Here is a 16,620-nt window from a genome sequence, read left to right as displayed (position 1 = left end):
TAAATGGGGTGATCTATCAATCACTTGCGAAATCTGTCTGAAGCTGAATTTTTTAAAAATGCACTCGAGCTGGTCCAACCAGGTTTTAGAGTAAAAATGAGCAGAGGTTGACTAGCGTCATGTGCCCCCGTTTTCAGAAAAGAGAGGTGGAGATGCACTGGAACCGAAACGACAGTAAGTGTGTTCTACCCTTAGTTCTTCTCCTCATCCCAAAATGCTGAGAACAGCATTTGAAAGGAAAACAAGCGTGTTCCTAAAATGCACTTCTTCTTCCCACATAGGGCAGGCGCCCCACTGTTTGCAATTTCTTCAAGTCAATCTTTACCTGCCAGAACCAGAATATTTAACTCATCTCGGGCACTGGAGAGAGTAGTAGGCTCTCTCACAAGCAGGCACACTTATGTCCTTAAATTGCACAAGTGTATGCATTCATACCCCCTGAAGACACATTCACTCATTCTCCCACTCATCTTCAGTATGTACTTTAAGTAATCTCAGAACACCAAACAAATACTCCAGGATTGTTTGGGCTACTTTCTCATCCACGCAGCTTTGTCACAAAAAGTGATGCTTACAGTGCCTCTTTACTCCAGATTGCACTGCTGATGACCATTATTAACAGAAAGTGGAAGAGACCCACGTTTAAATCAAAGCCATGTTCTACTAAGTGAGGCGGTTTCATGTTTGAATAGCAGAACTCAGAAATGCAACACACGCCCTGCCCAAACTAACAAGAAACAAATTTAAGTCTTCCTTGCAAAAACGGATCTGGCCTCTAGTACATTCTCCTTTCTCAGGTGGGTCCACACAACATCCTCACTCCCAGCCCACTACAACATATACCACTTTGGCACCCTCACCAGCTCTTCAATTCACCCCAACCCCCCAAATAAGCTGAGTTACCTGAACTAGTAAGATCAAAGGGCTTTTGACGCAGCGACTTTGAGTCATTGCTGATAGACATCACCCACCCATACACATCTGCAATTTGAACAATATGCAGTCACCCTGACCCATACAACCCCTTCCCCAATATAATCCTTCCTCTCCCACACAATAAACCACAAGTCCTCCCCCAAATCTACTCTCACCTCTTATAAGCAGGGTAGGGAGCCCCCTTTTCCCCCCATTGGAGGAAAAGCCTTTGATAATTATCCGTCTCCACACCGCCACCACACACACACTTTCTGCAAGGTAAAACTCCTCCTTCCCCTCCCTCAATCAACAACGAAGCAAAAGTGTCATTTACGCTTGAAGTCCTGGATGTGGCGTAGAAAGGTTTGGACTTGCTCGAACATATTCAGGGTAGATGGAGAAAGCGAGGGAGGGGAAATGGGTGAGAAACAGGGTTAGAGTGGGGAATGGGTTGATTCTCCCCCCTCTAAGCTTTCGCCACTCTTCTCTGTCCCCCTCTCAGGAACTTCTCCGCACAAGAAGGCTTTGCCTGATAAGCCAAGGGCTTTCAGGGGAGGGGGTGGAGTGGCTGAAGCTTAACCTGTTCAGAGCCAGGAGGGACAAGTTGTTCTGTGTATACATGGAGAGTTCCTAGTTACTCCATTTGAGGCACTTCCTGTTCCAGTTTCCTAAATACAAGGCAGCGTGAGAGACAGGTGCTTCTTCAAAAGAGCAGAAACTGTAATTTTTCCATCAAGAAGTGTTGAGGAGAGAGCTCTGCCCTTATTCTGGGACAGAAGATCTATATTTTAAAGTTAGAGCAAATTTTGTATCTGTTTCACCCTTACGGCTTCTGCCAAGCAGTTCTGGGAACTGTGATGAAGGTGCCTGACAATTCTTTGTTATCTCTATCACACCCCAAAGAAGTAGTTCCCAGAGTTCCGTGGGGGAAAGGAATGGATGTTACACGTCTATTATGGCATAATAAGATACCATTATCATAAAATGACTAAATTAGCGTAACAAATTTGTTGATCTTGAAGGTGCCACTAAACTTTGTTGTTCTTGCTGCAACAGCAACATGAAAAATGTTCCCTCTGAAAAATGAAGCCAGTTTAAGTATGTAGCATAGATATTCCTGTTGGAGCTGCAGACTGGGAGCTGCACCTGGCAACCACTTGGACAGTGATGAAAAGTGGATGACACAACAGTGGCAGACCTTAACTAGTTATAGTTGAATACTGGTTAAAGTGGACAAATGCTAAGTTAGCTTGCAATACTTTGTTCAGGAGAAGCTTCATATTCTCTTTGAATGGGTGTTTCTTTGCATTGTCCATTTGAAATTAATTAATTAATTAATTTTGTAACTTAACTCTATGGCCTTGTTCACAGAGTTCACCTAAGCAACTCCTTTATAGAAATATAGGATGCTGCCTTATACTGAGTCAGCAATGTCTACACGGTCTATCAGCCTTAAACATGCAAAAGTCTTTTTGTAGACATGGTGAAAAAATGTAATCCCTACATGCTCCTGCCAGCTTACAATGCAATGTGTGATGCACCAATATGCATGGATGATTTGCATGATCCTTAGAAGCTCAGGAAGAGGGGGGAAAAGACTGCACAAACAGACCAGGTAATTTACAGCATCTTACTTTGGCTGCATCATATATTATGCTGTAGCTGTTCAGCTTTCTGAAACAGAATAACAGGGACATTTTGAAAGGCACAGTCTGTGTTTTCTGAAGACCCACAAATCAAAGAGGAGCTTGAGAATTTCCAATGAATAGGGATCCTATTCATAGAATACCATACTTTCTGGATTACCACATGCCACTCTTTTCTATTCAGCCTTTTACCATCAACCACTATAAAGATCTTTTAGATGGGGCCCTATTTCATCCCTCTTTTCTATCTATAGTTAAACTTATGGCAACAAGAAAAGGGCCCTGTTTGGCACTGGCACCTTCTTTATGAAACTCTTTCCTGAAGGACTGAGCAGACTTGCTCTATTTAACTTTCAGTCTGATTCTGAAAAAACAAAAACTTTTCATTCCACCAGGGTTTTGAAGCAAGGGAGGGTGTGGAAGGCTAATTTTAATCTGAGGTTATGTGGTGATGGGTTAGCTGCTTTTAAGCTATTTCAAAGTTTTAGCATGCTGCTTTTAAGCTGTTAAATTTGATACAACATTTTGTGATTGATTTACTGTGCTTTATGGCATGCTGTGAACTATCCAGAGGGTTTTTGTACAAACATGTGTCTTGATAAAAAATAAAAGAGCAAACAAGCCAAGTTCTGATTCTGCATTAAAGCAACTATTGCAATGAACAATACATTAAGGAATGTCACTCAGATGTACAGAATCCATTCAAACCAGATTTCTGAATTCAAACTTTGGAATTTGGGAGGTGAAGGAAGGAGGCAGACTATTCCCAAGCAGAGAGTAGTCTTTTAGGGCAATGGGGCACTGCACCACCTCAATCTGCCCTTGGCCAGCCTCAACCTGCCTTCCTTCTTACTTACAACCAGTCCAGGAGGTGGCGCTGCCTATCCGCTTCCTCCTCCTTAGTCTCCATTTTGCCTTTGTAGAACTCAGCAGGGAAGAGGCTGAGGGCGGAACAAGGATGCACCGGCTTTGTCTTTCATTGGCTCTGGCTCCACTTACTGTTGGCCTCCTGCTTTAAACCCTAACAGTCCCAATGGATGTCAGCAACCACTGCTATTCTCTTATCTGAGAGATTGCTCCTTCTACCTCAGCCTCACCTGCTCTCCCAACTCTGACTTCATCAGTTGCTATATTGATACTGCTGTTGCATCGATGCTCTTCTTTGGGGCCATCAATACTTCCTGTGGGTTCCCCAGTCCCACCTGCTGGCTGGGGCCTCCTCAGCCTATGGGAACAATGAGCAGGACACACAAGTACATCCCGGGGCTCAGGGCCCACAAAACTGGTCACAGCCAAAGTGTCACACTTGGGACCTCCCCAAATGTTAGGAGCATCTCGAGGAACTCCTTTATTGTGAGAGGAATCGGGCAAGAGGTGTTCTCGTCTGAAAGAGCAGTTTTCCTGAGGATGTCTCCAGGAGTGATGACCTGCAGGAAGAAGGAGGTAGGGTTGAGTAGTACTGAATTGACCCCAGACCCACAAAACTACCAGACCGTTACATACCATTGTGTTCTCTATGGGGTTTGCAGTTCTTGTCAGCACCCCACTCCCAAGCATGTACAACCACTTCTAGCTATTAAAAACACATGGTTTTTATATTTCTGATTATTTACATTTGTTTCAGTTATTGGGGTACGTGTGTGTAAGTGCTCTGTCCATTTGGCAAATCTTTAGGTAAAGCAAGCTATAGCTTTAAACAATGCTAGTAGGCTTGGCATTGATTTGGAGATAGCACCTTTTTGCTAGAGCTGAAATAACTTAGTACCCCTAAAATTCTTCTATGTGAATTTTGACAGATAATATTTTCTTCATAACATTCATAGCCTCCTTTCTTCAACAGAACAAAAGGTGGCATATATGTGGTTCCCAAGCTGTCTCCCACCCAAACATTGACCAGAGCTGCTTCAGCAAGTTTGTGACATCATGCCTGTTCAGATCATAGTCCTCAGTATGTGTGAATGTTCACTGAATGTTTGATATTCCACATCAGCATTCATCATGCAATGATATTTTCAATAGCTGTCAGACTTACAGTACCGGGCAGCCAGTATATGGCACCTTACATATCAGAACAGTCAAGTAATTTGACAGTATCTTACCTGTACCAATCAATGTTTGACAATATCTAACAGCTGATGTGCAGTGACATTTAATAAACTTTGAACTAAAGTAATTTATTTATTTTACCGGTCAAGGGGAAAGCAACCTTTGCATAGGTTAAAAATGTACACACTCACAAAAACAGTCTAACTGCAAATGTTGATTTAAAAATGTAGATTGGGGGCAGGGGGGCAAATGTTGAGGTCAAAATCTGAAAATCCATTAAACTTTGATTAAAATAAAGATTTTGCACTGCTTTCTGCACAATCAGATGATGATGATATTGTGTTGTACAATAAATCCCCATTGGTCTCTCCACACATCTTTCTTTCAAGGCAGCACTTTGCTTTGGCAGAGGGGGCCCTGTCCCATTTCCTGAGCACCTACCCAAGTGTACTACTTTGTACTTGGGAAAATGCAGACCTTCTCCAGAAAGCACACTCTGTTGTAATTCTAATTACTGCATGAAATGAGATCGTGCAAGTGCCACAGGCAAGCTGTTTTATTTATTTCCGACATTTATACCCCACCTTTCTAACAAACATGCAAGGTAACACTCACAATCAAATCAAGGTGGCCTAAGGTCAAACACTGGATCTGATTTGATGAATATGGCTTGTAAATGTGAGTTGCAATGAGTGATATAAATGCACATTAGTGAGGAGATAGAAAATATGCAGAGAAAGACATGGGACTTGTTTTTGTTTATGCTGTAAAGTACCATGTACACTGAAATATTTTTGAATAGCACTTTACTTGTAATCTCTGTAGTTGTAGCAAACTAATAATATTATTCCTACGCTAAAATGAGTGTCTGAGGCTAAGGGAATAGTGGCTTGCCTAAGGCTGCTTAGAACCACTCCACTTTCTAAACTACCATCATGTCTGCATAACTAGGGTTATGTAGGAGCTTCCTGCTATAAATACACTAAGTATGAATCGTAATAGATGCACCTACTTAAAAACTCTAATAATAAATCCTAAACAGGCCAAATCCTGAACAGTATATTTCACATAAACTAAGTGCATTTTCATCAATGTCTTAATACAACACCCAAAATATTAAACACAGTGAATCCATAAAAAATAGAAACACTTGAAGGTTGGCACTTCTAGAATAAAAAACAAATAATGCATAAAACCACACATATGCTAATCCACATATAGCTTGTGTTGAAATATACTGTACACTGGATTTGGCCTAAGGATTTATTATTGGAAAGTTTGTGTATGTGATCACTGTTTTATTGTAATAAATAATGCTGTTACTTTAACACGTTTTTTCCCTTCACTCTGTGTGTAAAGGGTTTTGTTTGTGTCTGTAGGTGTTACGGGTCATTCGTGTCTTGGCTGTTTGCTGGGCCGGCCCTCCCATTAGGCAAAGTGAGACAGCTGCCTCAGGCAGCAGATTCTGAGTATCATGAAAGGGCAGCAAACTGTTAGTTATTAAATTTATTATTACTGTATTTTTGTTTGCCGGGGAAGGGGAGAGGCGCTTGTGGGATTTTCTGCCTCAGGTGTAAAAATAACGTAGCTGGCCTTGGGTATTACACACTTAGACTTGGAGAGGTCGGAGGGAAGGTAGAAAGGGCATCATTTGCTGCCCTGTCTCAGGCAGCAAAATATCTTGGGTCAGCTCTGGTGGTTTGTATACTTAAACAACTGTAAATGTGCCTGGGAGCCCAGACTACACCACTGCTCCCTTGTGCATGTCACATCACAACCGATAACCACGCCTGCTGCTATCCTTGATTGCCCTGTCCTGGCTGCTAGGGCCAACCTAGGCAACTGCCTTATGTGCTAAAATTTCCAGGAATGCCTGTCTTAGCTAAGCAGATCTTGGAGGGAGAGCCACTGCCTCTGTTTCTGGAGGAGGGCATAAAGGCATCTTGGTGGCATCTGTTGCATTTTTTAGGAGACACGTCTGAGCAGCTTCAGACTCAACCAGCTGCAAAGAGCATGGACAGACAGTCATAGATGATCACTGTTACTTTTGATTTCTTTTAGTTGTTGTTATGGGAGTTGTTGAAATTAAAAATCAAAACAATCCTGGTGAACTATTGATCAGTCATGTGTTGTTATGAAGCAAGCTGCTCAGCAGATGGGTAAATTGGCATTGCGGGGGGGAGGCATAGCAAAATTTAAATCTGCCCAGGACAGTAAAAACTTTGGGCTGGCCCTGCCTGCTGTTGTTGCTCACCTTTCCTTTCCACCAGAAGGATCACATCTCCTGTTCGCGTATGTTCTTGCAAGACTCTCTCCACTTCTCTAGGGCTCAGATCCCGAACGTCAGCCCCATTCACCTTTGCAATGATATCCCCTTCCTCTAACAAGGGGCATCGCTGCCGGTCCCAGATCTTCACAACCTGAGCCCCTGACCTGCCCCCACTGAGGGATCCCACTCCAAACCATGGCCCAGAGGGGCTGCGGGGCAGGGGCACTGGAGTGAGGCGGCTGCAGGGTGCCCCAAGATGGAGGTGCCGCTCAGCATGGTCCTCTTCATCACCCAGACAGGCTTTGGTGCAACAGCGGACGCTGAGTCCACGGGTCCTGCGGGTTGGAGGCGGTCCAGCTTCTTGGCCACAAGCTGGGCCCCGGGGAATAGTGGGGCTGGGGGACACAGCACCGTAAGTTGGTGGAGGGCGTCGGGACAGGAGGAGCTCTCCATCACAAAGGCAGGAGCAAGGTGACTGGCGATGGGTATACTGGAGGATGCAGTTCCCGTCAACCACCACTACGACATTCACTGCAAGGTAGAAGGAAAATAAAGAGAGCTATCTTTGTCCGTGAATGACAAGCAGTAACACAGTACCTTTCAGAGCCAAGATCAGGGCAAATTTTCTGCCACAAAATCTCTACCAGGTTCTGCAAAATTTTAGTTAAACATTTTCCAGATATGAACACTTGCCAAATAGTCACCCAGTATTTGATATCTACATTCCTATGATATTTTGCACTGTTTGGTATGTGGTACATGTTATGTTATGGTATTAGTACTTTAGCATTTAATAATTGACATGCAACCTTTTTGTTAGTATTCAATAGTATTTAATAGCTAATAAGCAATGGAATTTAGTATTTGATGGCTGGCAAGCAATAGTATTTAAAATTTGATTGTATTTGATAAGTGACATGTAATGGTATTTAGTATCTATTAACACTTAATAGATGGCATGCTGTGGTGTTTAGTATTTGGCAGTTGACAACTTATGGAGTTTTCATATTTGTTTTTACTATATTATGGATGTGTGTCATGAGCAGCTTTAAGAGCCTAGTGGAGCTGGTTTTAGTGGAGTATATGTGTGTAAATAATTTAAAAAATGCCCGCTAAAAGCACCAAGAGTTGCCAACAAATCTAAACCACTTCATTTTGGAGGCACAATGTCACATTCCAAATGCACATTTAAAAATGGTGAAACTGGAAATTTCAGTGAATTTCAAATACCCATTTAAGCTCTAGCCAAGATGAGGCATTGCTATGGAATGCAAGGCCATAAACTGGTTGTTAACTAGCCTTTCATACATTTGGAAGGACTAATATTCTGGAATCGTCTGCTTGGAGCAGTTGCAGGAGCCAAGATACCCACTGATTGCAAAACAGAATTGGATACATTGATAATAGATATGATTTCCAAATCTGATATCAGTTGGGGCCCTTTTGGATGCAGAGATGCTCTCCCCATGCCACATAACATTTTAGGAATTTTTTTCCTCCTTCCTCAACAGCATCAGGGATGACCACAGCTGGAGATGAGATATTGGATAGGATGATATGATACAAGGTTGATGTTATTTTCCCCTCCAGGTAGGTGTGAAAACATGGCTTCAGTTCTGCAAGCTATTGCCATATTTGAGGGTATGAAGGAATTGTTCCCTGCTAATCCTAAAAAATGCAAAATGTAGATGTTGTATTTTTGTTTTAATGATATTATTTGTTTTTCTATTATACACCGCTTAGAGATTTTTTAATATTAAGCGGCTTTGACATACTTTTAAATAAATAAAATAAAATTTGTTTAGCAATAAACGGGGATGATTCTTCCAGAGAAAGGATCCCTGTTTTGGAGGGCAGGGGGATGAAAAAGGCTTTCTATCTCCACTACTTCAAAGGAAGATTTTTAAGTCTAAATGCACTGGGCTTCTCTCTCTCTCTCTTAAAGGTTTTATTCCACAAGAATAAACTTTCAGTACCAGTTTGAGTCTTGCCTCTCTGCCTGTGTTTCAGAGGGGAAAGCTGCAATTCTGGTAGTTACACTAGGGGATGTACAGAAACATCACAATGGCAGGAGAAACTGCAGTAGCATGAACAAAGAGACGTGGAGTATGTACAAGGGACCCATGTTTGAGACAGCATGGCAATGCTTCATTTGGCCAAGCTGGGTGGGAAAGGCAGCACTATATTTTGGAAGCCCTAAGCATGGCCTCATCCATAAAATATTTTCCTAGCCTGCCTGCCTGCCCACACCTGCCTCTGTTAGTCATATCCGACCTCAAAAGGGATGGGAATGGAGAGGAAGAACCAACTTTTTGTAAAGGCTTCAGGTAATTCTTATTTGCCACAAGCAACCAGTTCTTTAAAAACCTGCATCAGCTGGAGGAAAGTAGGTCCTCCTACTCATAAGACTTAGGCTCTGTCTGCACGATACGTTTAAAGAAGTATCATACAGCTTTAAACAGTCATGGCCTCCCCCAAAGAATCCTGAGAACTGTAGTTTGCGAAGGGCGCTGAGAGTTGTTAGGAGAGCCCTATTCCCCTCACAGAGGTACAATTCCCAGAGTTCCCTGGAAAGAGGGATTGACTGTTAAACTACTCTTAGCAATTATAGCTCAGTGAGGGGAATTGGGGTCTCCTAGCAACTCCCAGCACCCTCAACAAACTACAGTTTCCAGGATTCTTTGCGGGGAAGCCATGACTGTTTAAAGTGGGATGATACTGCTTTAAACGTATGGTGCAGAGGCGGCCTTAACGGGCATTCACATAAATGTTACCAAAGGAATAAGCAACTAGAAACCCAGGGGGCAATTTGTCCCCCACCCTCCTTTACTTCTGGTCAGCATAGGACCACTGTTTGCCCAAGATGATTGGCAGGTGAAGAGCTGTTTAAGCCCCTCTTTGCAGCTTGGACAGCGCAAGAGGCTTTGGCAGAGCCCTCCCTGAAAGCACCTCAGCTCCTCTGCCATACAAGCCAAGACACAACGGTAGTGAGCAGGCCTTGAAGTAGGGATCCCAAACCTTTTTGGGCCTGGGGGCATATCTGGAAATCTAAGAAACTGCAATGGGCACCACAAAAATACCCACTTCACAGAAGAAAACTGGTGATGCTCAGACCTCCCCAACTCACCCCCCCCAAAATCAGGTAGAACACCTATATACACCCTCAAAACAAATAAAGCACAGAGAAAAAAATTATGCAATAACCCCCCCCCAAAAAAAACAGACAGTCCTCAGCAACAACAAAAGCCATCCCTCAATTTAAAAAATAGGGAGGAGCAAGGGGCCTTGGCAGGCATCAAGGGGGGTGTCTCTCTGAGGGCACTATGGTGTCCAAGCATGGGTGCCATACTTGGAGACCCTCAGTCCTAGGACCCATCTGTGCCATACATTTAAAGCACTATTATGCCACTTTAAACAGTCATGGCTTTCCCCAAAGAATGCTGGGAACGGTAACTTGTTAAGGAAGCTGAGAATTGTTAGCAGATCCCTATTCCCAGTGTGGCTTATTATTATTATTTATTAAACTTCTATCCCAACCTTCCTCCCTGAAGGAGCCCAGGATGGCAAACAAAGACTAAAACACTAAAAACATCTTAAACCATCTCAAAAACAAAAATCTGAAAAACAGTTTTAAAACAAAACATCTTTTAAAAAAATATTTAAAAACATCTTAAAAAACAATTTCAAAACAGACACAAAATAAATGTCTCTACTTAAAAGGCTTATGGAAGGTCTTCAGTAGGCACCAAAAAGATAACAGAGATGGCGCCTGTCTAATATTTAAGGGGAGGGAATTCCAAAGGGTAGGTAGTTGCCACAACACTAAAGGTCCACTTCCTATGTTTTGTGGAATGGACCTCTTGACAAGATGGTATCTACAGGAGGCCCTCGCCAGCAGAGTGCAGTGAAAGACTGGGTATATAAGATGATCGACTCAGTGATCGAGTGTGTATATAAGATGATTTTTCAGGTATCCTGCTCCCAAACTGTATAGGGCTTTGTACACCAAAACCAGAACCTTGAACTGGGCTTGGCAGCTAATGGGCAGCCAGTGCAATTCTTTCAGCAGTGGGATAACAATTTGGCGATATCCTGCCCCAGTGAGCAGTCGCCGCCGCATTTTGCACCAGCTGCAGCTTCCGGACCAGCTTCGAGGCAGCCCCACACAGAACACATTACAGTATTGGAGGTTACCAGCACATGGACAACAGTGGTCAGGCTATCCTGGTCCAGAAACAGCCACAGCTGTCTTACCAGCTGAAGCTGATAAAAGGCACTCCTAGCCACTGAGGTCACCTAGGGCACTAGTGACAAAGTTGGATCCAGGAGCACCACTAGACTATGAACCTTTCAGAGGGAGTACGACCCATCCAAAGCAGACAATTGACCAATAATCCAGACTCAGGAACCACCTACCCATAGCACCTCCGTCTTGCTAGGATTCAGAGTCAATTTATTGGGCTTTATCCAGTCCTCCACCGAGTCCAGGCCTTGCATGGCCTCTGCCAATTCTAATGTTACAGAGAAATAGAACTAGGTATCATCAGTGTACTGCTGACACTTCATCCCAAATCTCCTGATGACTGCTCCCAAGGGCTTCATATACATGTTAAACAGCATTGGGGACAAGATGGTACCCTGTGGCACCCCAAAGCACAGCTTTCAGGGGGTCAAAAGACAATCACTCAATCCTATTCTCTGAAACCGACCCTGGATATAGGATTGGAACTACTGTAAAACAGTGCCTCCAATACCCATCCCACCAAGTCAGCTCAGAAGGATAACATGGGCAATGGTATCAAAAGCCACTGAGAGATCAAGTAAGAATAATAGGGTCACACTCGAGCTGTCCTTCTCCCAAAAAAGGTCATCCATCAGGGCGACCAAATCCCAAAACCAGGCCTGAACCCAGATTGGAATGGGTCAAGATTAACAATCAATCCCTCTTCCTAGGGTAGCTGTAATTCTGGGAGGAGAATAGGGGTCTTCTAACAACTCTCAGCACCCTTAACAAATGACAGTTCCCAGCATTCTTTGGAGGAAGCCACAACTGTTTTAAGTGGTATAATACTGCTTTTAATATATGATGCGGATGGGTCCCTAAAGGAACAGCTCTACCAAAGCCTCCATTGCTGTTCACACTGTGAGGTGGAGGGAATAAAGGGCCCTCTGCCTCCATCTTGGTTTGGGTGGGAATTAGCCAGAGAGCCAACGTTGCTGGTCATTCAACCCCTGCTCTGCTGGAAACCACCTGTTAATTGTCAGTCAGGGCCTCCACCCACAGGGTGTCCTCTTTACAACCACAAAATCATTTCTGCACTCACCTCCTGCAGCTGAGGTGGTCTCTGTTGCAGGAATACGAGCCTCACAAGTCACCTGGGGGCTTTGCCGTGTGCTGCAGCTTTGGAAAGGGGGACAACAAGAAGACGTGAATAATTCGCAGGAAGGATCATTCCTCCCTTTCTCCCCCCCTCCCCATTTCAACTGATCAGCCCTCTCGGGTTGAAGAGGAGCTGTGAGTTGGACTAACCTGATTCCACAGGGCTCTATCCGCTCTGATCCCCAATCGTGGACATGGGGGCCAGCACCCCCCATGACTGCCCCACAGTCAGCACAGCCAGGAATCTCACTTCGGGGGCCCAAGCTCAGTCCCCCACACCCAACAGGGGGGATTCGTAGGGTCCCCAGCGGTTGCCTCACTTTGTCCTGCTGGGGAGACACAAATGTGGAAATGATTCAAATTCAAATATGCTTTGTGGGTTGATAGGTAATGATGGTGAGAGCCATCAAAGCAGGGATAGGCAACCCTTTTCCGCTCAAGGACCATATTCCATTCTGGACAACCTTCCAGGGGCCACATGCCAGTGGTAGACAGGGCCAGAGGCAAAAATGGGCAGATGCCTATGGAAAGTCTGCAAGGAGAACTTGAGCACAATAACACTCTCCCCACCTGCAGTTCCCAGTACCTGGTATTCAGAGTTATACTGCAACCGTATAGAAGGAGAAGAACATAGCTATCATGGTTAGGAGCTATTGATAGGCTTACCCCTCCAAGAGTTTGTCTAATTCTCTTTTAAAGCCATCCAAGTTGGTGGCCATCACTACATCTAGTAGTGAATTTCATAGTTTAAGTATTCATTGAGTGAAGAAATACTTTATTTTGTCTGGCTTATTTCAACATTCGGGTTCACTGTATGGCCAAGATCAGTGGGAGAGCACACGCTTTGCATGCACAGGTTCCCAGCTTTAATCTGCAGTAAAAAGGGTTCAAGTAGCAGGGCAGGAAAATTAACCATAAACTGAGATGATGGAAAGTTGTTGTCATCTGGAGTCAGCGGTGTAGTGAAGCAGGAACATGGTAGGGTGTGGGGAGCGCAGCTCTGGGGCTTTTTCCAGAGCAGGAACAATGAAGTCTTCTGCTGGAATATCAGTGTAATTTATTAACCTTCCTTGCTCTGGCAAGCAGTGATAATGAAGTTTCAAGTTTTGCTAAAGTTTGTGGTGATAAATTAGCATAGAGCGGTAGTTCCCATATTTTCCCCCTCATGGATCATTTTAAAATTGGTGAGGGTCTTGGTGAACCACTTACTGGTTTTCTTCTGCCTGTTGTAACAATTGTAATATGCTGTGCTAGATGCTGTATGATTTTTAATTGCATTTCTATTGCTTTGTTTATTTCTTATTTTGTATTACAATTTAAATTCCACAGAATTCAAATTATTTATTTATTTCATTTATGAATCACTTCCCATTAGGCATCCTGAAGTAATTTACAATGTGATGCAAATTGTAAGTGTTTTTCAGAGACACGCTGCCAGTCACCTGAAGGAAGCTTGCGGACCACAGTTTGGAAAACCCTGGCATGGAAGGTCGCTTCCAGATGAAGCTGTTTATTCAGCATTGGACCTGATTGTTTGCACAAAGTTTGTGGTGAGGTTACACAATGCCCCCTTTTATGAGGAAAAACAATTACAATCCAATCCAACTTATGCAAGAAAAATATTAGGTAATATCCTCTGATATAGGACATCTCCAACATCTATCTTCTATACATACGCCCTGAAATGAAATGGACTGCCTTGAAGTCAGTTCCGACTTATGGCGACCCTATGAACAGAGTTGTCATAGTAAGCAGTATTCAGAGGTGGTTTACCATTGTCTTTTTCTGAGGCTGAGAGGCAGTGACTGGCCCAAGGTCACCCAGTGAGCTTCATGGCTGTGTGGGGATTCGAACCCTGGTCTCCCAGGTCATAGTCCATCACTTTAACCACTATGCCACATTGGCTCTCACATATGCCCTAGTCTCCCATAATGTCATCACAGTCTAGGACAAAAAAAGGGAATAAGGGTCTTAGGGAAGAGGCCTTTTGTGGCTGTAGTTTGTACTAGCTGCAGCTTCTAAACCGTCTTCAAGGGCAGTCCCATGTAGAGTGCATTTTGTTGTTGTTATGTGCCTTCAAGTCGATTATGACTTATGGCGACCCTATGAATCAGCGACCTCCAAGGGCATCTGTCATGAACTGTTCTTGTAAGTTCAGGTCTGTGGCTTCCTTTATGGAATCAGTCCATCTCTTGTTTGGCCTTCTTCTTTTTCTACTCCCTTCTGTTTTTCCAAGTATTATTGTATTTTCTAGTGAATCATGTCTTCTCATGATTCTCGTTTAATTCAGATTTTCCTCATTTGTGGACGAACCTGCACAAAAGTGCACATGGAAAAATCAGATCTGTGTGACCCATATGCGCCACACCCTAGTAACTTACTGTTTGGACTATTGCAATGTGATTACATGGGGCAGGCTTTGAAGATGGTTTGGAACCTGCAGCTATTGCAAAATGCAGCTGTGAGAGTCCTATTAGGGCTCTTGCCTATGGACCATATAACACTAGCCCTTAAGCATTTGCACTGGCTACTAACTAGCTACTAAGCTCAATTCAAGGTCTTAGGATTGATATATAAAGCCCTATACAACTTGGGACCCAGTTACCTGAAAGTCCACCTCTCCCTATATAAATCAGCCTATGACTTGAGCTACTGGGAAGTCTCAAGGCTTGCTTGTAATGTCATCAGTGAGGAAAACATGAGGAGCAATAACTTGACAGCAGGCCTTCTCAGATATAGCACCACTCCCCTCAGAAATTTGGCACCACCCATTTTGTTTTAGATGTCAGCTGAAACATATCCTTCAACAGGCCTTTGATACATAATATGCCTGGACCTCCGAATTTTGATAACTTGACTGTTTTTACTAATATTTGGTTGCTTTATATTCATTGTTGCAAACCACCCTAAGGTCTATAGACAAATTATAAAAATAGTAAAGAAATCTCTCTATATAATATTTGTGCTGGTCTGTTGTCATGCTGTGGTGATGGTCTGAGCCACTAGGAAGCACAAGTGGCACATGGACTGAGCCAATAATTGGAAAGTGGCCCTTGCCACCTCAGAGCCTGAATGGGTCATCTTGGAAGGCGGAGGAGGAGGACGAGAGACATAGCCATGACCTACTAGGGAGACTGTCATCCTTCCTCTTTCTCTCTGGTACGACAGAGGCTTTTTCTAACAGCTGAGAGAAAGAAAGGAAGGAAGGGAAAGTTGAGGTTGGGGAGGGAGAGAGATACTGACTTGATAGGTATAAGTGAAACTTGGTGGGATGACTCCCATGACTGGAATACAGCAATTGAAGGATATAACTTGTTCAAAAAGAACAGAAGGAATAAAAAGGGAGGTGGAGTCGCACTATATGTTAAAAATATATATCCCTGCACAGAAATACAGGAAGATGAGCTTGGTAGTTCCACCAAGAGTATCTGGATTAAAATTAATGGGGCAAGTAATAAAAGGAATGTGGTGCTTGGAGTCTACTACCGACCACCCAATCAAGGAGAAGACGAGAATGTAACTTTTGAAAAGCAAATTGCCAATGTTTCGAGGAGGCATGATGTAGTAGTAATGGGGGATTTCAATTATCCCAATATCTGTTGGGAGACATATTCTGCTAAACACGGCCCTTCCAATAAATTTCTGACTTGTTTTTGAGATAACTTTCTCCTACAGAAAGTGGAGGAAGCAACCAGAGGATCAGCTATCCTGGACTTGATTCTAACCAATAGAGATGATTTGGTGGATGAAGTGGCAGTTACTGGAACTCTGGGGGAAAGTGACCACACCATACTTGAATTCTTGATTTTAACAGAAGCAAAAGCTGAGAGCACCCTGGACTTCAGGAAAGCTGATTTTAATAAACTCAGAACAATTGTAAGTATGGTTCCATGGCAAGCCACCCTAATGAGAAAAGGAGTCCAAGATGGGTGGGAGTTTCTAAAAAAGGAAATTCTAAAAGCGCAATGGCAAGCAATTCCAACAAGGAAAAAAGAGGGGAAACAACAGAAGAAGCCAATGTGGCTTCACAAAAAGCTTAGAGATGACCTGAAACCAAAAAAGGACACATACAGGAAGTGGAAAAAAGGCCAGGCCACAAAGGAATACAGGCAGGTATCACGGAATTGCAGGGATGGTGTCAGGAAGGCTAAAGCTGAGAATGAGCTGAGGTTAGTGAGGGATGCTAAAAGCAACAAAAAAGCTTTCTTCAGATACGTCCATAGTAAAAGACAGAGAAAGAAATGGTGGCACAGCTACTCAATGAGGATGGCAAAATGATAACAGATGACAAAGAAAAGGCAGAAGTGCTCAATTCCTACTTTGGCTCAGTTTTCTCCCAAAAAAGGGTCTGTGACCCTCCCGAG

General features: G+C 43.4%; 1 protein-coding gene across 5 annotated transcripts in view; it reads right to left on the bottom strand.

Moving 5' to 3' along the window:
• Nucleotides 1-16,620, bottom strand: part of LOC133379230 (membrane-associated guanylate kinase, WW and PDZ domain-containing protein 1-like) — a 63,121-nt gene that overhangs the window by 24,355 nt on the left and 22,146 nt on the right. For 2 of the 5 annotated variants that reach the window (XM_061614077.1, XM_061614075.1), the window contains exons 2-5: nucleotides 12,407-12,585; nucleotides 12,201-12,277; nucleotides 6,862-7,407; nucleotides 3,659-3,988 (exon numbers count right to left, since the gene is read on the bottom strand). In XM_061614077.1, coding sequence (XP_061470061.1) covers nucleotides 3,659-3,988; nucleotides 6,862-7,407; nucleotides 12,201-12,277; nucleotides 12,407-12,471 — 1,018 coding nt within the window. In that variant the 5' untranslated portion in view covers nucleotides 12,472-12,585. Of the gene's footprint in view, nucleotides 1-3,658; nucleotides 3,989-6,861; nucleotides 7,408-11,292; nucleotides 11,388-12,200; nucleotides 12,278-12,406; nucleotides 12,586-16,620 lie in introns of those variants that run through there. The other 3 variants (XM_061614078.1, XM_061614076.1, XM_061614079.1) reach the window with 2 other exon arrangements.

This window comes from Rhineura floridana, chromosome 3 (genome assembly GCF_030035675.1).
Source record: "Rhineura floridana isolate rRhiFlo1 chromosome 3, rRhiFlo1.hap2, whole genome shotgun sequence".
In the NCBI taxonomy this organism is placed as follows: domain Eukaryota; kingdom Metazoa; phylum Chordata; class Lepidosauria; order Squamata; family Rhineuridae; genus Rhineura; species Rhineura floridana.
Note: the sequence above shows the minus strand (reverse complement) of the source record. Positions and strands in the feature narration are given on the sequence as shown.